The 26,871-nt window shown below is 44.7% G+C and overlaps 1 protein-coding gene across 7 annotated transcripts in view; it reads right to left on the reverse strand.

Annotated features, from left to right (window-relative positions):
- The window catches only part of Rere (arginine-glutamic acid dipeptide repeats), a 342,698-nt gene that overhangs the window by 40,462 nt on the left and 275,365 nt on the right, over window positions 1-26,871 (reverse strand). For all 7 annotated transcript variants that reach the window (XM_021648566.2, XM_021648562.2, XM_021648564.2 and 4 more), the window contains one exon: window positions 11,264-11,344. In XM_021648566.2, the coding sequence (XP_021504241.1) occupies window positions 11,264-11,344 (81 nt within the window). The remainder of the gene's footprint in view (window positions 1-11,263; window positions 11,345-26,871) is intronic.

Here is a 26,871-nt window from a genome sequence, read left to right on the forward strand (position 1 = left end):
TGCACATAAAGAAAATCCATAAGAGGAATGTCTTTTTAAGATTTATTTATTATTTATACAACATTCTGCCTGCACACCAGATCTCACTATAGATGGTTATGAGCCACCACGTGGTTGCTGGGAATCGAACTCAGGATCTTGGAAAGAACAGCGAGTGTTCTTAACCTCTGAGCCATCTCTCCAGCCCCCGAGGAATAAGTCTTAACTATAAAATTTATCTACAGGTTTTATTTAAAATAAAAAAATTAAAAACAAAACAAAAAGATAGTTCTGCTGGGACCAATGAACTAGCTGTATAAAGGGGGTGTGCAAGGCTCCAGAGCCCTGTGGTTCCAGCAAGTCAACAAGGTAGGTGTTTTCAAGACCAAGCCTAGCTGGCCCTCAGCAGGAGCTCTGTGAAGGCAGGCCCACTCTTTCCTCCTACTGACACAGCACAGGCCCTGCATGAACTGCACCAAAAGCTCCCGTGAACGCCTAACTTTGCCAGCATAATTGTACATAAATCGCAATGTTCAATCCTCAGAAATTATAATTTCACAATTCAGATGGACTCAAGACATGAACAGAACAGTCACATTTCCAAAGTCAAAGAAAAAAAGATATGGAGGACAGAGCAATGCAACTTTAACTGAAAAATTTAACACCCCAGGGACAAGAGTGTAGCTCAGTGTTTAAGTCCATGTCTAGCTTCAAGGGCCTGGGTTCAACCTTCAACACTGCCAAATAAAACAAAATGCTCAAACAAAATTTCTTAAAAGAAAACAGGTTTTTTTTTTTTTTTTTTTTTTTTTTTTTTTTTGCCTTTTCAAGACAGGGTTTCTCTGGGTAGCCTTGGTTGTCCTGGGCTTTGCAGATCAGCCTGACTCTGCCTCCCTGAATGCTGGGATTATAGGCCTGCGCCACCACTCCTGGCTGGGGAGATGGCTAAGAGGGCAAGGAGCTGGGTGTAGTGGCACACACCTTTAATTCCAGCACTCAGGAGGCAGAGGAAGTTGGATCTAGTCTAGGACAGCCAAGGTTTTACAGAGAAACCCTGCCTCAAAAGCTTCCCTCACCCCTCAAAAGAAAAAAAAATCCCCTAAAGCCATCACCTTAGAGCAGCGTGCTGCCCCAGCACATCCCTCCTGCAGATGGGAGACAGGAGGACCCTGGGAAGTTCACAGGCTTACCAGGCTGGCTTACATAGCACAAACAAGAAACCTCGTCTTGAAGACAAGGTAGAAGCTGAGGCCACATCCAAGCAGCTCACTCTCTGGCCACCACAACACGGTGCGGCACCTGTGTGCCCGTGCTTGTATGTGGGGGACTATACACCAACACGCACACAGATGCTCCCAGTCAGTCCTGAGAGAGGCAGCAGGTCTCTGTGAGTTTAGCCAGCCTGGTCTGCTGAGCAAGTTCCAGGTCAGCCAGGGCCACACAGAGAAACCCTGTTTTGAAAAACCAAAAAGAAAAAAAAAAAATCACCCCAGACGAAAGGACTGTCCTAGCCGTTCCTACCTATACACATAACACAGAATGTTGTTTCACTCTGGGGTGGGGGTGTCTTCTCCCACTTGTACAGCTAGACTTCCATCCAGTGTCTACCTGACATCTCCAAACAAGGCAGTTCACGGTTATTCTAATCTCCTACGTGTTACTCGTGGGTGCAACTTAGAATAAGATTAAAGTGAGCCAAATACTTAAGGATCATAATTTCAAATATACTTTACAACGTAAAATTTTTAAAAAATATACTTTATATATTAAAAAAAACCAGGCAAAATGTAGTTTTCAAACACCAGCAAGCTACGTTTTAAAAAACAAAAACAAAACGAACAAACAAGGTGTTGGTATAATGCTCTTTTAAATGTATACACTTTACCCTTGTCCGTTCAAATGCTGATTTCTCTCCCCCACTATCTGGTTTCAATCCGGACACTGCATTGTGATGTTTACTCTAAGCATCACCTGTCTCAAGTTTGTGTAACCATGCCACCATTTGTCCTCTAATTTGTCAATTAAAACAACCAGCCACAATGTTGAGAAAAGGAGAGGATAGGGTGGGACCTCCTGGTTGAGAGTGGGAGGAGAGGAAGGAAGCAGGAGGAGAGGCAGGAGTAGGGGGGCAAGGGGAGGAACCAGAGGAGAGGAAGGAGTAGGGAGGAGAGCCAGTAGAGCAGAGGCTGGAGGAGAGGTCTTGGGACGACATGGAGAAATGAACCAGACCTGAGATACCACTAAAAGCAAGTGTAATGGGTGAAATCTAAATGTTAGGAAACTATGCGGGCTTGGAGGTTTAGGATGGAGTAACTATTGCCCATCATTGTGTTGCAGGTTAATTAAATAAATCCTAGTCTCTGTGTGGTGATTTGGTTATACAGCTGTTTAGGATTAACTGCAGCTTTACTAAAAGATTAATCAATAGTAAATATTAATACACCTAATACAACAAGGGGAGAGGGATAAGTGGAGAGATGGCTCAGGGGGTAACAGCACTGGCTGTTCTTCCAGAGGACGTGGGCTCATTTCCCAGCGTCTGCTCACAACTGTCTGTAACTCCAGCTCCAGGGGATCTGGCACCCTCACACAACCATATATGTAGGCAAAACACCAATACATGGAAAAATAAATAAATCTTAAAAAAAAAAAAAAAAAAAAAGGACAGGGTGTCACATCTGACTCCCAGCCTGGCCTTGCCCGCAAGTACTGGGATTAGCTGGGCACCATCACGTCCAGTTAGAGGTGGATCAGGGCCTCATTCGTGTTCGGCAAGCACCCTTCCAACTGAGCTACTCCTCTAGGCCTGTAAGCTAGATTTTCAAGTCAGAATGGACTCAGATAAGGATAGAACTTATGATACAAAAATGAGCTGTAAGTGGATAAACCCACTGCCCATCATTACAGTTATTGTAAAGACATACCTTCTAGTTGTTTTTCCTAATAAAATTGTAAAGCTTAAAAAGTCACGTATCTTTTCATGTAAGTCATGCAGGTAAGCGAGATCAAGGGAAATCTTTAGAAGTGTCAACAGGGAATAATGATGATCCTTGTAGGCAGCACTGTAAAGTCCAAAGCAGGGCCAACAAGATGGCTCAGTAGATAAAGCACTTACTGCTAAGGCTGGTGATCTGAGATTGATCCCCAGGTATAAGTGTTTTAAAAAGTCCAGTACAAGAGCTGGAGAGATGGCTCAATGGTTAAGAGCACTGGCTACTCTTGCAGAGGTTCTGGGTTCAATTTCCAGCAGCCACATGGAATGATTCCATGTAATGGAATCTGATTCCCTCTTCTGGTGTGCATGAAAACAGAGCACTCATGCATAAAATAATAAAATCTTTTTAAAAGGTCCATTACAAACAGCGCATGCAAACAGCGCATGGCACTCAAGTGACAGCTCTGTCAGTTTTCCCCGTGTAGGATAGGAGCACGGACAGGCCTAGGACACTCACTGCAAAGCAAAGGGCCAAGGCCTCTGCCTATTCTTTCCAACACTGGTACCAAGTTTCCTCCACAAAAATTACCTACCTGCTGCATCCACAAAAGGGAAACAGCCACCCTCTACTCCAGAAGCTAAAGCAAGAGGATCTCTAGTTCAAGGCCAGCCTGTGATATAAAAACTTGACTCAATCAAACAAAACCAAAACACTCAAGTAACCAACAGACCCAGGCCCTGGCTGCACTGTAGCAGACAGCCTTGGGCAGGAGAGGCGCCACAGCACACCTGCTGGGGCCTCAGCTGGAAGATGGAAATGAGCCCCGGAGATAAGCTATGCAGAGAGCAGCGGCTCCTAGGAGCTCCCCATTCACTCATTCTTCCTATGGTCTCTATGCCAGTAAAAGAAAGCAACACTTGAAGGGGTTTTCTTTGTAAGCTCTTCAAGGCAGACATCTGCCTGCTTCCGCCTGGGATTAAAGGGATGTACCATTACTGCCCCAGTATCTAAGATTTTTTAAAATATAAAATAAGCAGTCACAACTGAGTTTTTTCTTTTCATATTTAATTTTATTTGTGTGTGTGTGTGTATGCAACACACCTTCAGAGATCAAAAGAAGAATTCAGACTCTTGAGCCAGAATTACAGATGGTTGTGAGCTGCCTGACATGGGTGCTAGGAACTGAAATAGGTCCTCTGAAAGAGCATCAAGTACTCTTGAACACTAGCTATCTTTCCAGACCCACAACCGTATTTCTAAGAAAAGAAAATGGAGTAAGAGTTGTAGAAAAAAAAAAAAAGCCATATTAAGAAATCCTATAGATTGGGGGAAAGAGCTGGCTCAGTGGTTAAGAATGGCTGCTCTTCCAGGGGATCTAGATTCAATTCCCAGCACCCACATGGCAGCTTACAACCATATGCAACTCCAGTTCCATGTAACTCCCTCTTTAGCCTCCACCAGCACTACATGCACACAGTGCACAGATCTACATGTAGACAAAACATTCACACACAGCCAATAAAATGAATCTTAAAAAAAAAAAAAAGCATAAATATACCGTGGAGACTTAGGGTTTTGAGGCTGTGTATAAGTAGTTCCTCAACTTCATTGACACGTGAATTACTCAAACTTTCATTTTAACAACAAAATACCATCTTGGCTCCACAGGCCTAAGAAGCTGCACTTTGCAAAGGGTCTTGCCTGCAAGCAGCTAACACTACACAGAATCTGCACTGGAGGGACAAAGTGAAAACCGGAGAGCTTCTCAAGGGTTTTGTGGCTGTGACACGGTTGCCTGTTCTCAATATCAATCCAATCTGGAAGCCCATGCTTTCTCATGTAAGACTAAGCATTACGTTGTTTACCTAAGGTTCATAGTGAACGCTGCGGTGATTTCTAATCTCTCACTGTGAACAGAATTCTGATTACTCGTTTTCCCCTATGGGAAAATGTGCTGACCCTGAGGTCACTCTGCTTGAAGAGTGATTCCCAAGCGGCAGTTCTGTGCATCTTCACTAGAATTTGCCCCAGAAAATATGGCTGAATTTCATGCCATCTAGAGTACTAAAACTTTACATTTCTCAAACTTTCTATCTTATCACACAAAGTGAATAAAAGCTAGCTGTCGGGGGCTGGAGAGATGGCTCAGAGGTTAAGAGCACAGGCTGCTCTTCCAGAGGCCCCAGTCTAATTCCCAGCAACCACACAGTGGCTCACAAACATCTGTACTGTGATCTGCTGTCCTCTTCTGGCGTGCAGGTGTACATGCAGACAGAGCACTCATAAAATAAATAAATCTTAACAAACAAACAAACAAACAAACAAGCTAGCTGTCCCTTCACTTGGCAACCCAAAGCCTATGAGCTCTAGTTGTGGCCCAGGTCCTCCTGCATCAGCAGACATAACCTTGTGTGCATAAGCCCATCCCTAATGGTCCAGTTTTACAACTGCCTCTTCATCTTCACCCATGAAACAGGATGTTTCTCATTGAAAGGCAGGAACGAAAATGAGATCACAGGCACAGTGGTGCACACCTGTGATCCCATCACTCGGGCAGGCAGAAGCATTCGGATCTCTGTGAGTTCCAGGCCAGCCTGGTCTACAAAGCGAGTCCAGGATGGCCAGGGCTACACAGAGAAACCCTGTCTCAAAAAACCAAAAAAGATAAGTAAGTAAGTAAGTAAATAAATAAAATAAGAGAGATCTGGTATGGTAATATTCGCATACTACCACCTGCACTTACAAATAACAAGAGTTTAATATTTACTGGGGTAGCTGCTGAAAACTAAAGCTAAGAGAAAAACAGACAAAACAAGTGCCTGTGCACCTTCCCTTTCTATAGGCTGCCTCTTTGGGGTGCCCCTCCCTTACAGAGCTGAGCTGGTTCAAACTGTATTCTTGCTCACCTGCACTGCACCTGAGACTATCAAAGGCCGGTCAGGATGCTCCTGCCCACACTCCTTGCAGAGCTGTACACAAAGCCCTCAAACTACAGTCACCCGGGTGTCACTCTTCTATCCAAATGAAACAGCCACATTTGCAGAGTGAAGAGATGTGCACCTGAGTAAGCTCTAGATTTTATAAGAAATGGCCATGTACGTCAAAACAAAACAAAACAAAACAAAACAAAACAAAACAAAAACAGAAGTTATTTTGGAATCTGTATTATAAGACAGGTTCCCTGTCAATGATCAGGATCTTAGTCTTTTAGGCCTATTAATTTTTCAGGTATTATTTTTAACATCAAAGGCCAAAGGCCATGTAATTCATCTACCCAATGACAGAGTGACAGCACTTAGAATTGAGAGGCCTGGCTCGATGGCAAATTCCAGAACATCCTAGAATGAAGCCCTGCGTGGGGAAAAGGGGCTGGCCCTGCCTCAGAAGTGCAGGACACTTTGCAGTATTTACATAGATGTACTAACACTCACAACCCCAGTGGAAATGGTTAAGAGATCAGCAGTGAGTTGCCAGAGTCAATCAGACACTTTGCTCATTCCTAGTATTTCATCCACTAATTATAACTTTATAGGTATGTGAAAGGCAAATGGGGAAAGAGGAAGGAAGAATTGGTATCTGCACAGCTACACACTAAAAAGATCTGACTTGTAGTTATTCTCTTGGGTGCTGTGAGGTTAACATGTAATATCCATTCAAGTAACCCTCTATAAACAGTTGGTTTTCCAGAATCACAGCCACTATTCCCACTTCAGTGGGCAGCAGTATTCAGAGGGAGGCCAGCCCTAGCGCCTATATAATAAACACCAGAAACCAAGTGCTAGGAAAGCTGCTGTCCATGCCACAGGCACTTTCTTCAGACATAAAGGCCTGTAATGAATGGAAGGAACAGGATTCCGGCAGGAACGCTCCAAAGGTAAAGAGAGCTGCTCAGATACAGGTACTCCCTGCCGTAGGCACTCTTCTCCACCCTTCCTGAGTAACTCAGGGGAAAGACCAGGGCCTGGTGCAAACACTCCATGTGCACATGTGTGTTGGTGGCAGCACAGAGCTCGGAGGTAAGGCACTTCTCCAGCATATCAAGGTCCTGGGTTTGCTCCCTCCAAAGCATACGTACACATGCACACACAGACACTTGTTTCCAACAGAGGGTACAACAGTGGGAAGAGAAACCATTTTTATACACTTTTTAGATACCACCTCTTTTAAATTTTCATGCATGTTCTAAGAGCTTGGAGTTATCACCCTTAACAGGAATCAAAAAGCAGGATCCAATAACCGGCCTGAAGACTACAGCACAAGTGGCAGGTAACAGTGCAGCCTAGTGCAGCAACAGCTAACAGTCCAGCATTTCTTTCCTTCTTTTTTATTTAAGGTTCATTTTATCTTATTTTTTGGTTTTTTTTTTTTTTTTTTGAGAGTGAGTTTCTCTGTGTAGCCTTGGCTGTCCTGAACCCACTCTGTAGATCAAGCTAGCTTCAGAGATCTGCCTGCCTCTGCCTCCCAGAGTGCTGGAATTAAAGTCATGCACCACCTCGCCTGGCTAAGTTTTTTTTTTTAAATTATTATTACTATTACTATTATTTTTATTAGCATTCATTTAATCCCAGCATTTGGGAAGCAGAAGCACACAGATCCTGCTAGTTTGAGGGCAGCCTGGTCTACAGAGTTTAAGTTCCAGGATAGCCAGGGTTACACAGAGAAAACTGTCTCAAAAAAGCCAAACCAAACCAAACCAAGTCTCCCCCCCCCAAAAAAAAACCCCAAACCAACCAACCAAAAAACCTCCTTCTGTATATACATACATATATGTGTATACATCTCTGTGTGTGTGTGTTTAACATTTATGAGACTGAGAAGTGGCCTAGAGAATAAGAGCACTTGGTACTTTTGCAAAGAACAGGGTTTGGTTCCCAGTACCTGCATGGTGGTTCATAATTATCTGTAATTCTAGAGGGTAGGCACTCAAATGCCCATTTCTGACCTCTGCAGGCACCAGGGATCCATGTGGTACACAGACATACATACATGCAAAACACTCGTACACATAAAATAAAATAATCTTAAAAAATATTTCTTTTGAGGCTGGAGAGACAGCTCAGCAGTTAAGAGCACTCATTGCTCTTCTAGATGATCCAGGTTCAATTCCCAGCACCCACACTGTAGCTTACAACTGTCCGAAACTGCCTGTAATTCCAGTTCCAGAGGATCTACCAATGCCCTCTTCTGACCGCCTAAGGGCAAAACATCCATATACATAAAATAAATTTTAAAAATTCTAGTAAAGCTGGGCATGCTGGCACACACCTGTAATCCCAGCAATCAGGGAAGCAAGGGCAGGTGGATTCCTGTGAGTTCAGGGTCAGCCTGGATTACAAAGTGAGTCCAGGACAGCCAAGGCTACACAGAGAAACCCTGTCTGGGGTGGGTGGGGGGGAGAGGGTTAGCATATTTATTTTATTTGTACATCTGTATACCACATACATGTTCACACAGGCCTAAACAGAATGCTGGATCTTCTGAGCTAAAGTAACAGGGGGTAAACATAAATTCTAAACAGAATGCTGGATCTTCTGAGCTAAAGTAACATATCAATGTTGGGAAGTGACCTCTGTTCCTCTGGAAGAGCAGTAAGTGCTCTTAAACCTTGAGCCATCTCTCCAGATTCTCCCAGGCCTTGAGAATCCACTTTGTTTTTAAAGGCTGAGAACATCTGTCTTATGAAAATAAACACCGTCTCAGAAATGGTTCCTTCCCAGTAACTTGTCAAGATGTGATTTGAACTTCCTACAACAGCAAGCTAAGGTGGCAAATAAACATCAAGAGAGATCAGGTGCTACATTTACTGGCCAAGCCAGCAACAGAACACAGGTCTGCTGACCCCTGCTCCAATGCACCATCAGTCAGGCTTCTTTTGGATGTTAATGCCCTTCTGATGTTTCAAGTCATCTAAGAACTGCAAAGACACAAGAAGAAAAGGTGGCAAAGTGTCTAGATTATAGAATTTTCTATACAAAGGTTCCTAACTATAACATTTTTATCAAGGAAGCTTTGAACACTGGTACCTGCAGATTCATCTGCAGCAGAAAGGAACAGTGACCTTTGCCCACCCCCTACCCCACCAGTGGGCTGTAATGATTAGCCTGGCTAGGTCAGTAGCTAAGGAAAATACAAGACAAGTGCCTCTCCCAGCTGATTAGAACACATACAGATTTACCCAACCCCTCCCAGGCAATCAGAAGGGAGTGGGTTAGGGTACCCAGGGAGTGTACAGAGTCCTCCAGGGCTGGCGACCACTCTGTCTGCTGTACTCTAGTGACAATGCCCACATGACATGGCTGGAAACAGAGAGAAAGTTTTAGAGAAGCAGGCACAGCAGCCATGAAGAGGAAGGAAAAGATCTCTGGATTGATGAGTAGAAAACCACCACACAGGGCTGGCCCACGAAGGCAGCCTGAGTCAGAGTCTGATGAGGGCAACCCAGAAAAGAACAGATGAGATTAGGAGGAACTGACTTTCTAATTAAGAAAACAGGTAATAACACTGCATAAGGTTAAAGGTCGGCCAGGTCTATTTCTACTATTCTGCTAACAAAACTGTATGGTGTTTCCAATGTTGCCCAGCAAGTACATGACCCTGCAGTCATCTCCAGCACCTCAACTCCTACCCCCCTTTAAGGCTATGGTTTAAACTTCAATTGTGCCTTTTTTTTTTAAAGCATCAAGATAAAATGTCAAGATTTTTCTTTCTTTCTTTCTTTCTTTTTTTTTTTTTTTTGTCACATCTTTATGCTCTACAACTTTCAGCAGATAAAAGGGACAGATAAAAGTTCAGAGCTAGAAAGCTGAGATAATTGCTAAAGACCCAATCCCAGCACCCATCAAAAAGGACTTGAGCTGACAGTTTAAGAATGGGCTGCCAGCCAGGAGTGGTGGTACATGCCTTTAATCCCAGCATTCTGGAAGCAGAGGCAGGTGGGTCTCTGTGACCTGGAGCCCAGCTTGTTCTACAGATCAAGTTCTATAATATCCAAATCAACCCTGTCTTTTCTTTAAAAAAAAAAAAAAAAAAAAAAAAAAGGTGAGCTATCACCTTTAGGACACATCTGCTCACTGACTTTTGCTTTCAGCCCCAGGAAGATTGCTACATTTGAGCAAGCCACTTTAATTTTTTAATGTAGGCAGCAAACTTAGAAAATGTAAGATTCCCCAGAAACTTAAGAATTTCTACATCACTGCTACTCTGCTCTCCATTAACAAAATCTTTTCAGAATCTGTTCTGGAAAGAGTGAGAAACACAGATTGTTTTCACAATATATTTTCGTATCCATAGTTCGGTGGCCCATCTCAGCAATTTGGATACACAATGATGATTCAGTTTTAACCTAGTGACCACTGAAATCAGTTTACTGGGATGTACTTGGAATCTCAGAACCTTTCTCCCCATTAAGTGTCCAGAAAAACTGTTCATTTTTAAGATGAGAAAGAATATTAAAAACCAAGAAGAAATCGGTAAGCACCAACAGAAAACAAAATTCCAGACTAAGAAAAACCTACCATCCACTTTTCTAATGGATATTTTTCATTCACCCCTCTCTTCCTAAAAGCCCCAAGTATGGCCAGATTAAGCATCAACCACAACCCTCCCCCTCCCAGGTCGGAGGTACTTCCGGTCACTGGGCCCCGCCTGGCACGAAACCACCAGCAGGGTGAGGTGGGTGGTCCTCCCCCCACCTTCCAGGAGGCCGGCAATTACAGGTAAAAGAGCTTGTACCCTTACAGAATCACCTTCCAGGGAAGTCCACAGAAAGTTCATCAGAAATAATCGTCAGCATTTGACCCTCGGCTTTTGAAAAAGCAAAGGAATTTTTTAAAACTCCCATTAAGCAACTAATAAAAACCCTTTTTCACTCCAAAGTGTAAGCATTTAAAGCTGGGACAGTAAAGATTTAAAAGAATTTTTCTAAAATACAACATTAAATGGGGGGGGGGGCACCCAGCAGAATCCCATAAACCTCAATTCTAACCTTTGGCTTGGTCGATGACTTCTGACAATTAACAAATCCAAACTAGCGATAAAATTCCATTTCCTAGCCCAGCTACTAGACTTAAAATTGGATGTTAACTCTGCAGCGGTCCCTTCCCCCAGCTAACTGTTCTTCCCGTTACAAGGCGTTCTTCAGAAGGATAAGCACAATATGTCACTCCGCAATCTGAAAATCACCAGCTGAAGAGAAGTCAAGGAAGCAGCGCGCAAGGAATTGGAGGCCAGCGGAGTCAGGCACCGCGCGGGGTTAAAGGAACCATTTCCTAAGCTCAGATGCGAAGAAGCAGCCGGAGCAGAGCACCAAAGCAAGAAAACCAAGTTACATAAAGTCCGATTGTACTCACAGTTTCCTTATTGGGAAGCAACTCCTTTCTGATTCTGAAGAAGTTCTTGCCGTATTGCCGGAGCCCCTTAACGAAGCGTTTCTGTGATAAAAAAGAAATAAGTGAGATGTAAAAACCAAAACCAAAACAGGATGTCAGCAAAGCAAAGATATCTGCAATCAGCAGAAAAGCAACCACTGAAGTCTGTGCTTGGGAATATTAGCCAGGCTGGAGGGTTTCCGCGGCACAGCTGGGACCGGCTGGTAGGGCAGGGCAGCCCCCGGCCTGCGGGGACCACAAGCAGCGCCGCGCTTGTTTCCGAAAAGGCAACCGGAGCTACGGCGGCCTCCTGACACCACAGGCTGAACGAAGGTGCGAACAACAAACAGCCCGCGTTGCAATAAACCAGCAGAGCTGCTTTCCGCCCGCGGAAGCAGCTGCCTTCACACAAGTGTCTCGGGCCGATCCGGCCCTTTTCCCAGCCCTGTCCACGGAAGCCCACAAGCAGCCCGGAGCCCGGAGCCTCTGGGGTCGAGCCCCCGGCCCGCCCGGCCCGCAGACTTTTACTTCGGCTGGCTCCACGAGCAGCTCCCACCTCCGATCCGAGCGCGACCCGCAGCCACAGGTAAGAAGGCCGCGCCCGTCCCCGGGCTCCACAAAGCGCAGGGCCAGGCGGCCGCGGGCTGCTCGGCGTGTGACCGCGGCGGGGCCGCGCGGGGCGCGGGGCGCGGGGAGCGGAGGGCGCCGGGGGAGGAGGCTGGAGCGCGGCGAGCCCGGCGGCGGGCGGCTGCAAAAGGCGGCCTGGATCGCCGCCGCGGCCCGCACGGCTCCGCCCCGCCAGCAGCAGAGCCCCCACCGCGGCCTTCTCGGGGTCCTCCCTGCGGGCGGGGCACCGCAGGAGCGAAACTTGCTCCCCACTCGGGCCAGGCCGCACGCCCACCGCGAGGCAGCGCAACCCACACTGGTTCCCACCCCTGCGGCCGCTCCGGCCCTGTGCTGAGGCATTCGCTCCCGCCCGGCCTGGGTATCAGCCTACACTTCACAAGAGATCACCACGGAAGCGTCCCAGCCAATAAATCAGCTGCCCACCGGGAAGAGGGCCTCTCACTCGGGGTGTTAGAGACTGCGGGACAAACGCAGGAAGGGCCAGACCTGGCTTGCAAGACCCATCTGCAACCTCCTCTAGTCCTGCAGGCTCTGCGAGTTCTGATTTCTTCCTTTGCTAGGATATGACTCATCACTGTCAATTTTCAGTATAATTGATACAGTTCAGTGGGGAAAATTGTCGAGGCACAAGAAAGCAGCACACACTCCCTGGTAGGAGCATACTTGTGGTACTTGACTCCTGCATCAGTCATGCGATCAACAGGCATCCTGAGCTGCACACAGCATCTCCACTGAAACTAGAGCAAGAAAGAGCTCTGTCCTCAAGGAGTTCCAGTCAGCCCAGAGAAGCAAATAGGTATGGATGGATCTTGGCCCATTAGGAAAGCAGCAGAGAAACAAAGGGTGGTGGGTGGAGCTAGGAGGAGGAAGCTTACTCTGCTTGACTTAGGGGAAATGACAAGGAACAGCACATAAGCCTGCCAGGTGGGCTCCAGCTGGACTTCAAGTTGACCAAGAAGGACGCAGCAACACTCTGGAAACTGCAAAGAGGACAAGGTATGCAAAAAAGTGACTGCTTGCGGAGTGAGAGACTGAGAGGCCGGTGAGGCGGTGAGGCTGTGAGGCTGCTTTGAGAAGTTGAGACCAGGGGATGAAGGTAGAGTGAAATTTCCCTGGCAGAGACTCAAGTTCAAGCAGGGCTTGGGAACTGAGCAGCATAGAGGCTGTTCACACACACTGCACTGGTAGGAGATGCGGCCCTGAATTCACTTCAATAACTGACTGAACACCTAGCACTTTGAAAAACCTTGCCAGGATGTGAATGAAACGGTGACTGGCTTTTAGCAGGTAAGATAAGGGCATGCCGAGTCATCACAGAACACTCCAAGGTACTACCTGACCAAACATAAAGAAGCAAGGGGTTTCCCATGTATGCACCAAGGGAGCTCAGAAGATAGATGGACCACTCTGGCCTTTGGCAGTCCAGAACATCTTCACACCAAGGTATAGGACAGGTTACAGGGGGTGGAGGAGACACTGGAGGATTGAGGGGGCTTTGAGAAGGGGAGATGGGTTGTGGGAACTAGTCTGGGGGGTGGACTGCCAGACTGGAATCAAATGTAGAGTTAGTGCCCAGCAACAAACAACATGTTCATCAGAAGCGAGGACAGAAGGCTGACTCTGGAACATTTATTTGGGTAGTGTGACAGAGGAGGACAGATGAGTTCAAAGTGTGTGCGTTTGGAGATCATGAGAAACAGCATTCAAAACAGTAGTAATGATTACGTATTTACCTCATCAACCCCAACCTAAGGAAGGTCGACATCACTCCCATTTTACAGACAAGGAAGCTAAGGTGCAGATAGTTAAGAAACAGATCAGTCACTCAGCCTCACGAATCCTTGTGTTTCCTGACATTCTGTTGAAGTTGAGTCTGCTGTCCCGAGTCTGTGTACTTTCCAGTCCTCTTAACGCCAGTGTGCTGGGTCTTCAGTCCTGAGCAGAACTGTTCAGCCCTTCCCACCTAGTGCAGGGCCAGGCTCCTCCTCCAGCTACCCCTCCAGGAACAGCTTACCATATAGTTGTGACAAGCCTCTCTCTGCCAAGGAATTTTTACTACAGATTTTAAGCACATTCTGCAATCTTAGCACTAGAAAGGTGGAAGGAGGAGGATCCAAAGTTTAAGGTTATCCTCAGCTACATAGCAAATTTGAGAACAGCACGGGCTACAAGAGACCCTGCCTGAAAAAATAAAACAACAAGCTGGGCATGGTGGCACATACCTATAAATCCTAGGCAGATCTTTGTGAGTCTAGGCCAGCCTGGTCTACAAAGTGAGTCCAGGACAGTCAAGGCTACACAGAGAAACCCTGTCTTGAAAAACCAAAAACCCAAACAATAACAATAATAACAACAACAACAACAATACAGCTTTACCCCATCAGTGTCTGCTGTCTTTCCCCAGCCCTGCTAAGAACACGTTAGCCAGCAGGTATTTATACCTGAACCTGATGACAAGGACTGTCCTACTTCTCTATCCAGACGTCTGATGATGTCCAACAATCTACTTCCAAGGTTCACTCAAATACAGACTCAAATCACTCCTCCACAATTACATTCCTGTGACCAGCCCATTCCCACTAACTCATTTACCCAGTCTATAAACTCTATTAAAGGCAGCAATCCTATCACATGCCACTTTCCCTCTCTATGGCACTGGGCAGTTGGTATTCTCCAAAGTTTTGAAACAAGTGGAGTCAACTATGCTGGAGTTGGTTTGTCATAGAAACAGACTAAGAAATGGGGGAAGAAATCATAGCCAGGTAAAAGGGGCTTGCCTAAAAGCAGCACTGGGAGATGAAGGCGCGAGTATAAGGAATTCAAGATCATTCTTCTGGATATAGTGAGTCCGAGGCAACCCTGGCCAACCAGACCCTTCATTAAAAAACAGAGCAAAGGAAAACAAACAATCAAAAACCCAAGCAAACCCACACCAAACAAGAACTACCACAGAAATGTCCAGTTTGAACTCTGAAAGCAGAACTAACCTTTGTTTCATGTCAGCCAATTTTCCTCATATCACCTGGCCCAATTCTTTTCTTAGCCTCTAAGTAAGTTTTTGGGGCTTGTTTTGGTCTTTTAGCTCACCCAAACTGCCAGGACAACCTCCTATTGCCTTGGCTGTAAGTTTCTTGAAAGATACTCACTAGTATCTTCAAGGCTACATCTATGATCCCATCCCACTGAGTACACTCACCTGACTGTCTTATAGGCATCTCTAACTACACTTGCGGAAATATGAGTCTGACATCTGACAGTGAATGTGGATCTATTACTGCTGTCCATGCATGACAAACAAGTGCAAAGAACTCTTGGTCCCACTCTAAAAAAAGAGGAAGTAAAAGCTTCGTGTGGCCTGTGCTGTTACTTCTCTATGGAAAGCCACAGGCCTCAAAACCAGCCAAACATCTGCTTCTCAGGACAGCTTCACCTTGTGGTTTACCAGAAATGCAGAGTGGCCTCTGAAATCTAAAGGAAGCCAACCCCTCAGAGCACATGGCAGCTGGACGTCAGTGTGTGAGACGGCTGCTAAGACAGTCAACTCCACTCCCTCTGTGTACCCGTCTGTCTCTCCACATGAAGACCTTGCTGCTTTCAACAGTAATGTAATAATTACCATACTGGTTTGTTTACAGAGAGGAATGCTAAGCCACTAAGTTCGTGCCATGGTCTGTTTCCCAAGTCTTCCAGTGACTGAACGTGAATTCAGCACTTCCAAGGTCTCGTGTATTACTTCTCTGTTCCTGACAGTATTATATTAGAATGCCAGGCACCAAGGGTGACACGTACATTTAAACTGGGGTAGCTGTATTCACATACTACAATGCTAAGCAGCTCTGCTCTATGTTCCAGGCCTTTCTATCACCCCACTTGCATGTGGGTGCTGAAGCTCTTGGGAAGTTGACACTTGTTTCTTTGGTTACTTTTTACCTCCAAGCAACCTGAGTGTGCACCTTGGGAGCAAAACCAACTATTTATGCATCCTCACAGCCAAATGAAACCCAAACAGAAACCTAGACTTACCTATGGCAAAGGTAAGTACAGGTCATGAGCAGTGATGCAGGCTTGTCACCCAAGTCCCTAGCAGGGAAAACTTAACTCACCAATTAAGAACACTTGTTGCTCTTACGGAGACCTGGGTTTGATTGCCAGCACCCACACAGTGGCTCACAACCAGCTATAACTCCAGTTCTAGGGGAATTGATACTCTCTTCTGGCCTCCAAGAGCACTAGACACAAACATGGTGGACTTACATATATATAGGCAAAACACTCATCACATGAAATAAACAAATGATTAAAAAACTTTTTTGAAGTGTGAGTGCTGGGCTGGAGAGACAGCTCAGCAGTTAAGAGCATTGTCCTATCTTCCAGAGGTCCTGAGTTCATTTCCCAGTAACCATATGCCAGCACACAACCATCTATACTGGGATCTGATGCCCTCTTCTGGTAGTCAGGTGTACATGTGGATAGAACACTCCTAGAAAACCAACAAATAAAGCAAGCATGTGTGCATGCCTGCCAGCATCAAATGCCATTAAAATTGGGGTCAGCCGGTTTCCTTCTCCACAACCCCCTCCCTAACCCTGCCTATCTCTCAGAGAATACACGAGGCTATGAAATTAAAACTCACTGAATGTAAAAGGTTAACAAAAACCTCCAACAGTGAAGCTGCTGTCAACACTCACCTATGCTGCACTGTGCAGCTGGTGGTGAGCACATCATGCCCACGTGTGTGTGCAGTCATGCTGCACCTGGCTATGTGGCTGCATCAAGCACCTTGGTTTGGACTGGACAAACTTGGTTTGTGTTGTTGCTGTACCTACCCAGTTTTCTGCTCTTAGAGAAACAGTGCTTTAATTATTGAAAACAAAGACTTTTAACTATTTTCCTCATCTTTTAATTATCAAATTAGTCTATATTGTATTATGAATGCTTTGTTTTGAAAAAAGAAAGAAAGAAAGAAAGAAAGAAAGAAAGATTGATGCTGTTTTGATGTTAAGAGCTTTTGTTGCTCTTGCAGGGGACCCAAGTTTGGTTCCTAACACCCATACCCAACAGCTCACAAATACCTGTAACTGCAGCTGTAAGGGATATGACATGCTCTTCTGGCCTCCAAAGGTACCCTTATACATTACACTAACACACACACACACAAACCCCTCACACAAATAAATAATCTTTATTTAAACTTGACAATTTGCCAGGACAGCCAGGGCTACATAGAGAAACCCTGTCTCAAAAAACAAACAACAACAAAAAATACATTTTGAGGATTGGCAAGGTTGTTTAGCATGTAAGGGGACTTGCAGCTAAAATGAGCCCTATGGCATGCATACCCCAAACATCCTGACACTGAAAACACACACACACACACCATATATATATATATATATATATATATATATATATATATATATCATATATATCATATATATATAATTATATATATATGAAAAGCATTTTTAACAGAGACTTGGGATTAGGGCAGACAGAATTTTCAGCCATTTCTGAAACGGCCCCAATCATACTTCTGCCATTTTGTGCTAAGTATATATGTGAGTCTGTGTTCTCAACACTGATATTATAAAATCTAAATATTGAATAACTCTGAAAAACCCTAAAGATGCTTAACATCCTGCATTATTAAACACTCAACCAAGATTTCTTTTATGTCAAACAAGCACACCCACATCACTAGTATGCAAATATGCTTTCATTGCTAATAAATAGTAAAATTAGATGCAAATTAGATACCAAATCACCTTCAAACACATTTCTCTAAGGTTTATTATCAGCATATGTTTAATTTATACATCTACTTTATATATCCCTCTACCCGGTGCTACCTGAAAACTTTTTCAGTGGAAAGGGACTGAAAGGAGAGAGCATTAAAAAGGTCTTCCAGTAGTCTCCTCTTCTGTTTCAGAGAATTCTGACATGGCTCTTTAGTCAGTCTCAGTCATTCCCGAAACAGGAGATTACTTACAGAAATAAAAATAAGGCTGAAATGCAGGAACATTAATCTTCCCCTGCAGGTTAGTGTGCTCTGAGGTTCCTTGTGCTGCTGCCCAGGCAAACCTGCCTGCGCTCTGAGTGCGTAACTGGCCTACATGCCAACTGTTGTGCACTCCTGTCCACCCTGAGAAACAGCCAGCTGGGCCTATACAGGAATCTTCACTATTACTCAGTTCTACTGATCAGCCAACATATTGGCACTTTTATGCATGTCTTGGCATGGAGAAGATGGTGAGGGGGTGCCTAACATAGCAATAAAATGGCTGTACGCTACCTTCCAAAGCCATTGCCTCAGGCTCTACTGGCAGGACCTTCCTTGATCATCACAGCCAACCTAGGAGGCAAAGCTTTAAATACCTCCATTTTAGAGATGAGGAAATTATATGGTATTCTATGGTACCAAATCCTTGATTCAAGGTGGGAAGGTCAAAGGTGACATACATAAACAGGAGGAGCCTAGAGACCAGGATGGGTACAGACATTAAAAGCAAGGTACAGATAGATCAGAGATGGGTGCTGCCCCCTTCAAGTATTTTTAAAAAAATCTATATATGGGAAAGGAAAAGTATCTTCACACTGTTTATTCTTGTCTTAGCCACTTACAACCTATTTGTCTTTTAAATAAAATTCCTGGCCCCTGCAACAACCCAACCCAACTCATGACCAAATCTCTGAACATCAAGTTGGACAGAGTTACAAGGTAATGGGAGGCAGGTGAGTCCTGCAGAGGTCAGGTGTGCCTCCACCCCAGCTCACACACACACCCAGTGTATCCCCTCAGAAGTCAGCTCTGTGCTTAGTCTAACATGGGTCTGCAGCAGGGAAGAGAGCGTAAGAGACCTCTGCAGCATTAGCCACTGCTGAGAGCTTTCAAAATTAACTCCCTCTGGTGAATTTTAACTAGTGTATCACAGTCAGAAACTCGCTGTGACTTCTCTACTTGGTCTTCTTACATAACAGTTTAGAAAACACTGTAAGTATTAAAATGAGTCCCACTGTGAAAATGGCTTTCTGCTCTACCCTGTTTGATGCACAGAGCTTTATGTTAATAATGCACTGGTTCTCAGGGGACTGAAGAGCAGGCAGATCTGCAAGTAAGCAATCTCCAGTTGCCCTTCCACCCTGCCCCCAGAGACAGACACCAAAGTGTGAACCCTTCAGCCAGGCAGCAAGAAAACACTACCCACTGTTCTCTGACAGGTAGAAAACCAGGAGAAAAAAAAAAAATCTTAAATGCAGCTAATGAGGAGTCTTGGGTAGAACAAAGTACTGACCCTTTCCAAACAGTGTGCTGCATCATGCCAGGTACCCACTCTGCAGCTGCTCTGTGTGACAGTCTACTCCAGGGCATAGAGTCCTCTGATAATCAATAAACATCACCCCATATCTAAAACACACTCTCCTCTGACAGTCCCTGCTATACTGCTCTGAGATGTATCCTTTGCTTTGAGGGTTAAGCACTTATTACATTAATGAAAGGTGACCTGGTGAACTACCATTTTGGTAAAACATAGTACCACAATGTGCCTAGGGGGAGACCAGTTTTTGTCTCCAGTTTAAATATACTCCACAATGGCTAGTGTTATTCCAGTCCAGTTCAAAGTTAATTACCTTAGAGTGTCAGCATAGCAAACTGGTAAGAATCTTTTGGGCAGGACATGGAGGTTGACAACTTTAATCCCAGCGCTTGGGAGGCATAAGCAGGCAGATTTCTGAGTCTGAGAGCAGCTGGTCTACATAGTTCCAGGACAGTCACAGGAAAACAGTACCAAAACCCCAAAATAAACACTACTCTTTTACTGGTTATTGTCAAATCCTAATTTATTTATTTTTTTACATTCACACTCTATTGCAAGACGGTAACGTTGGAGAAACACTGAAGAACTGTAAAGGACCATGCAGTGGTCCCACATCATTGTTGAAATACAAAAAATATTTTCTATAAATTCCACATAAAAGAAAAACATGTAAATGACTATTTTTTTTTTTTTTTTTTTAGAAAGATTAAACCCACACTCAAATGTTTCTAACTACCTGACAAGACATTTTGGGTTTTATGGGTTACTTTATTTTCTGTGTAACTTTGTTTTGCCTGAATGTGACAGAAGAGCTCAGAAGAGGCTGTCAGATCCCCTGAACCTGAAGTTACAGGCAGTTCTGAGCCACCATGTGGGTGCTAGAAATAGAACCCAGTCCTCTTTGGGAGCCATTTCCTTAGGCCCTCTCTCCACATGTTCCCCTGAGTCAGACTCGAATGCACACTTTATTCAGAGAAATACTGTCCACAATCTCATGTCCTGACATGAGGCTATATGGGCTAAGGACATGACTGAGGGGTCCTGGACCACATGCTCAAAGCAGTCAAGCCCTGAGCCCAGAGAACTGACTAGAATGTCTCTGTGCCTCTCAAGTCCCCTGAGTCCATATGGTTCCTTCAGGTCTTAATGTAAAGTGTGATGGTAGTGGTAGGAATACAAGTAGCCATAATATACTGGCCCAGATGGGTGTCCCTGGGCCCACTGTATAGGTAAAGAACCATACATGGCGTGTGCTTCCTAAGTGCTCATCCTCAAAACTGTGCTCCCTCCTGACGAGGCCTGGGTCCCTGCAGGACTGTGTCATGAACATGCTCCCAGGGCTGCAGCTACCACAGGCTTGATTAAGTTTTTCTGTGCTTACTTCCTACATGGATCTCAAGAGCCTCTGTACAGTGCTCACACCCTTTTATCTCAACAGCTGTCCCTTAGCTGCTAGATTCTTATGTAGGACACTCCCCTGAGACTGCAATAGGCAGGAACTAAAACATTTCATCAACACATAATCCCACACGGCCACTCTCAGGACTCCAGACTGCCCTCTTCTACCTACTGATCCTGCCATCACTACTCCCCAGTCAGAACCTGGCACAGGATTAATTCTATACTGCATGGAGATCCCACCTGCAGCTTACCCATTAACCCCTGGGCTTTCCCAGCTTCTTTTCCTCTTATCAAGCTAGTGTGAGGCTCTTAGATCCCCAAGTCCCTACTTCTGTTTTCTGCAGGTGAGTTATAGAAGAAATGCCTTAAATAAATAAAATTTATGCACACACACACACACACACAGGGAAAGAGGGGGAGACAGGAGGAGAGAGAAACAGGGTTTCTCTGTGTAACCCTGGCCCTGGCTGTCCCGGAAGTCTTTCTGTAAGATCAGGCTGGGCTCAAACTCAGGGATCAGCCTGTATCTGCCTAGAGCAATGAGACTAAAGGTGTGCACTGCCACACACAGTTCTAAATAAATAAATAAATATAATGATAATGATGTGGTGGTGTGAATGAAAAAATGGCCCTCATAGTCTGAGTGTTTGAGCACTTGTTCCTTGTTCCTGGTCAGTCTGGTATACACAGGGAGTTCAAGGACACCCAGGGCTACACAGAGAAAACATGTCTTGAAAACACCCCCCCCCCTTCAAAAAAAAAAAAAAAAAAGTTCGGAACCCTGGAAGCATCAGGCTGGAGAGCAGGCCAGACAAATTCACCTCATCAGCTCCAGCTGTCATTTCCCAGCTTGGGAATGAAGGGGCCTTGAAAAGAACCCCCCACTTCTCACATCAATCACTCCTGAATTCTCCCAGTACAGAGACTGAGGGAAATAGGTTTCCAATGCTGATTTCAGGATGGCTTTGTCTGTTTGTTAGGAGTGGCTTGCTTTTTTGATGTAGAGTACTAAAACATAACCTCGGCTAGATCTGGCCACATACAACTGTAATCCCAGCACTTGGGAGGCAGAGGCAGAGGTTCAAAACCAACCTCAGCTTCAGGATGAGTCTGAGCCCATCCAGATGGTACAGGAGACCCTATCTCAAGACGAAAACAAAGAAAACAAACCCTTTAATCTCAATGTCAGTCAAGTATTGATTTAAACAAAGAAGTGAACTACTTTTTCTTGCATTAACAAGCACTCTCTGCTTTAACAACACCTCGTCTGGACGCTGCACGCGATACAGACTTGACATATGAGAGAGACACTGATGATGACCTGTAGAGGGAGGGGGCTGCTTAAGGTGTTACGGACCCTGCATCTGACGACGTGGAGCAAGCAGTCCTTAATCACTAGCTTACTGATCACATGAGTAACCTGGTGGTGGCTGGCAGTCCTTCCAGATTGACTGGCTCCACTGTCTTCTGACAGGCCTCTGCTGCAAAGTTTTGGTTTTGTAGGTCCAATCAAACCTACAAGATCACTAGAGGGTTAAAGTCATAACCTCCCACTAGATACCCACTTAAGATAAAGAATAAACAATAGTATATATAAGTATATAATATATAGTCTGTCTACTTCTTTCAAAATATCTCTGTGTATTAACCCACCCTTCCCCAGGCTGACTCTGCTGGTGAATAAAAACTACAGTATTTTCCATTCAAGGACCACATATCCAGTGAGAAAATGATCTCATGTAAGATGGTTTAAGTAGCAGCTGTGCCCTCGTAGCCACCTTTTTCTGACCACACTGAAGTCCTTCTGTTCAGAAAGTACTGCCACTGGGAAGCCTCAGAAGGCTCGCTTCAGTGCACTGGCCCTGCACAGTGAGAGGCTGGGGAAACAGCAGAACAACAGGTGCAGAGAGTTAGCTGGCTAAATACATCTTGCCAATTATTGGCTACACAGCTACGTTCAAATTAAAAATAACCTGGCACTAATAAAAGCACACAAGCAGGCATTCTCTCCCTGTGATATCATCCTAGAGTCTCCAGATAAATGCCCCTGAAAGTGGTTCATAATCATGCTGTTAACTGTTCAGCTTTCATTAACAAAGTAACATCAGCACAGAGCAAAGGGAAATAAAATAAAAAAAGAACTGTGGCTTGTCTGTTAAAATGTAAAGTAAAAAGGCATTTTTCAGTGAGGAAGCCCTTTGTAAACAAAACAAACCATAGGCTTGTAGATGAAGCCCTGAATCCGTTCAGCAGCAGCAGCAGCAGCAGCAGCAGCAGCAGAAGCAGCAGCAGCAGCAGCACAGGCTAGGGTGGTAAAGGCTGAAGGATCAAAAGTTGATGGGTATCCTAAGCTACATAGCAAATTTAAGAACAGCCTGGGCTACAGGAGGCTACATCTCAAAAATATGTCTCTGTAAATACTTACATTATATTTGTGTAAGCATTAATGTATTTATATTGCATATATTCTACTTACATGTTCTGTTTACCTATGTTTTAAATATACATATATATATATGTATGTATGTATGTATGTATCTCTAAGTGACTGGCAAATAACAAGACACCCAAGCACCAAAAGGTCACCTTTATGGAGGTAAATAACTATAACCAGCACAACTATGGGCATCAATAACCCATATTCATACAGACATGTGATTTCAAATTAAATAAAGCACATCTGAAAGCACAATGACTCTCAACTTCCTGAATCAGGAAAAAGCACCACAGGTTTATTTCAGTTCCTGGTAAGGGAAGAGAGGTGTGGACTTTTATTTTTCTTTCAGATGATATGAGACTGGGCTCGACACTGAACTTAGTTCAGCTAAGATGTTACCTCCGAAAGGGAAGAAAATCAGCCAGGCATGGTGGTTCATATCATTAGTTGCAGAACTTGAGCAGTAGAGGCAGGCTGATCTCTATGAGGTCAAAACCAGTCTGTCAGTACATTCCAGGCCAGCCAGGACTACATGGTGAGACCCTGACTCAAAAAAGAAAAACAGAAGAACAAAAATCCCACAAAATGAAAAAGATTAAGAGCCCAAAGGGAAGGAAAATCAATGTCTTTTTAGGAAATGCAGCCCAGTGGCGCTAAGAAGCACATTCATCAAAGCCAGACCCCAGTCATCAGCAAGATTCCTGTCAGCCAGTAGTCGCTGTCTCCTATCCATCACAGGCACCCTGCTCCTCTCTCATTCTCTCCCCATAAATGATGGCTATCACAGACAGGCAAGTCCCTAACGGGAGGATCCTAGAGAGGAAGCTGGTGTGTGCCAATCAAAAGGCTGTTCTGCTGGCTTTTGTTTAGAACAACAGTGCTCCCATGACACCTCACTTTTGCTAAAAATATTGATATTGAGGAAGCACGAACACAGCTGTGTGTAAATTACATACACAAACAGAATAGCTCTATCTACTTATAAGGAAACCAAGTGCATTTGCATACACAGTTGGACTCAGTGGGCTGCAAGCTGAGATTCCTCTGCCCCCACCTCCCATCTGATGCAGAATGCTCCTGAGATAAGAGTTCTCCCCTCTGCTGTAATGCTGGAGGAGGTGTTTGGGATTACTGCAACAAGAGCTGTGGAGTTTCACTTTTGCAGGAAAAATATATCTTGCTAGAATAATTTTTGGTTAGCAGGTTGTGATTAAGTCATAAGTGGTGGGACACCCATTACTCCTAGCATCTTGGAGGTGGAAGCAGGACAACAGTGAGTTCAAGGCTAGCCTGGGCGACACTGTGAGAGACCATCTCAAAAATTAAAAAGGGGAAGTTATATGGGAGGTGGCAGTAGAAAGCAGCATAGGCAGGAAAGTGGGAAGGATGGGGTGTTCAGCATTAGCAAACAGAAGCTCTGTCTTTACAACAGGCACAGGCACAGACATTGTACATACAATGAAGAAACCCAGCATGATACCTGTTAATAAAGCCAGAATCTTTGTCTCTTGAAACATGTTTTAAGAGAGTATTTTATGGGAAGCAGTTTTAGCTTCATAGGAAAATCAAGCAGAAAGTACAGGTATCTCCCACATGTCAAATTAAGACTTTTTAAAGTCTGTTTTGAAAAATAAGGAAAGTGAGCCAGATGGTGGTGGCACATGTCTGTAATCCCAACACTCAGGAGGCAGAGGCAGGCAGAGCTCTGAGTTTGAGGCCGACCTGGTCTACAGAGTGAGTTCCAGGACAGCCAGGGCTACACAAAGAAAAAAAAAAAAAAAAAAAAAGGAAGGAAGGAAGGGGAAAAAAGCAATCAACATTTTATGCTTGTGTTAAATCAAGAATGCACAGTTTTTTTCTAAAGGCTGGGGGGTCCTGGTTCCAGGCTTGATTCTATCAAGGTCCCACAGCTGACCTCTGGCCACTAGCATTTCCCTGGCCCAGCCTTAGTTTTTCATCAGGTATGCTGTATTGAGTATCTCAATTACTACAGAAGGTGCTATCTTAAAATTTCTGAGTGTTTCTGGCCAGGCATGGTGGCACAGCCATTAATCCCAGCTCTCAGGAGGCAGGGCCACGTAGATCTTTGTGAGTTCTAGGCTAGCCTGGTCTACATTGCAAGATCCAGGCTAGCTAGGGTTACATGGTGAGACTCCGTCTCAAAAGAAAAGTTCCAATAACATAATCAAAGAAAAAACAATATGTAGACACAACATAATAAGGCCCTAATTTTATTCCTTTGTGTGTGTGTATGTGTGTGTGTGTGTGAGAGAGAGAGAGAGAGAGAGAGAGAGAGAGAATCCAATTATATTTTTTTCTCAATGTAGTTCTTATAAACTGGTTAAGAGAGAGAGAGAGACAGACAGACAGACAGACAGACAGACAGAGACAAAGAGGGGGGATCCATTTCTAAGGCTTAGTTTACGATGCTAACAGTTCCACCAATAAATCATCTCCCAATCTGGGCTTGGAAAAGCACTGGCCACGGTTTGATTGCTCCAGCCCCAGGTTGCCAGGCAACCAGCACAAGGGGGAAGTCTGAGAAGAGCTGACAGATAGCCAAGTGGCTGAAACAACAGACTTCTCTCTGTCAAAAATGTGTTTCAGAGCACCACTTGCCCACTTCTGCTCTCTGCTAAACGCGACACGACTGTAAAATCAAAATCAAAAGGCCACTGTCATAAAAACACACTTCCTGCCCAATTACCCATTGTTAAAATGCTGTGGGGAGGCCTGGAGGCACAGCGTATGGCAAAAGAAATGCGATACTGTAAATGAGATAAAGTCAGCAGCGTTCTGAGAAACCCGATCTAAATGCAGCTTTGTCATTTCAAGTCCAGGGACCTGGTGCTTGGAGGATATCAGCTGCCTAAGAAAGCATCAGAAAGAAAACAATGACTGTTAGCATGTTAAAAAAACAAACCAAACAACTAAGTTGCAGATGAATTTCACAATTGCTTCATAGAAACCAAGAAACTCCTCAACTGTTAACTGTGGCCTGAAGACAAGGATGGTTTCCTCTCTTCAGTGGACTTCCTCAGGGTAGAGCGATGACCTCCTGGAAGCCACACATGGTGGTGGTTCTAAGCAGATTTCTAAATGCTTGGCTATGCACTGGAGTACCAGAGCTACTCTTATTATAATGTTGATATAACCAGTTTGAGATGCCAGAGTCTATGGAAACATCTGGAGCACCTAGGGCCCATGTTGCTGTGCCAAGAGTTATAACAAGCATCACCTCAGGGCAGTGTCTGATCATGAAGCCACGGCACTGAGCGTGACTCCTTGGATATGCTGGAAACTATCCGGGGTGCCTGGAAAAGGGGTTGTTTTATGCCATAGACACTTCGGCATTCTGGCCAGTTTAACTCTTCTAAAAACAGTTTGTGGCTGACTAAGTACATGGGACTTCAAAGGGAGCCAGTGACAGTGAAAATCCATCACTAAACATTGTTAAAATTTATTATTTTTATGTATATCAGTGTTTGCATGTATGTATGTGCACTGCATGTGTACTGTCCCTGAGAACACCAGAAGAGGATGTCATACACTCTAGAATTGGAGTTACAGGCTATTGTCAGCAGCAATGTGGGTACTGGGAACTGAAGCCAGGGCCTCTTGAGAGCGGCCAGTTCATACTCACCTCTCCAGCCCCCACTGGAACATTTTAAAAGGTGTGCTGGAGTGATGTGTGTGCTACAGTAACACTACACAGCAGTTCCAGCAGAGGGTCTGCTGTGGGGGAAGAGGGGCTATTGTGCATTTTTTTCCACAGTGTGAGTTCACAGCATGGTCTTCAGAGAATAAGG

This window comes from Meriones unguiculatus, chromosome 3, assembly GCF_030254825.1.
Source record: "Meriones unguiculatus strain TT.TT164.6M chromosome 3, Bangor_MerUng_6.1, whole genome shotgun sequence".
In the NCBI taxonomy this organism is placed as follows: Eukaryota; Metazoa; Chordata; class Mammalia; order Rodentia; family Muridae; genus Meriones; species Meriones unguiculatus.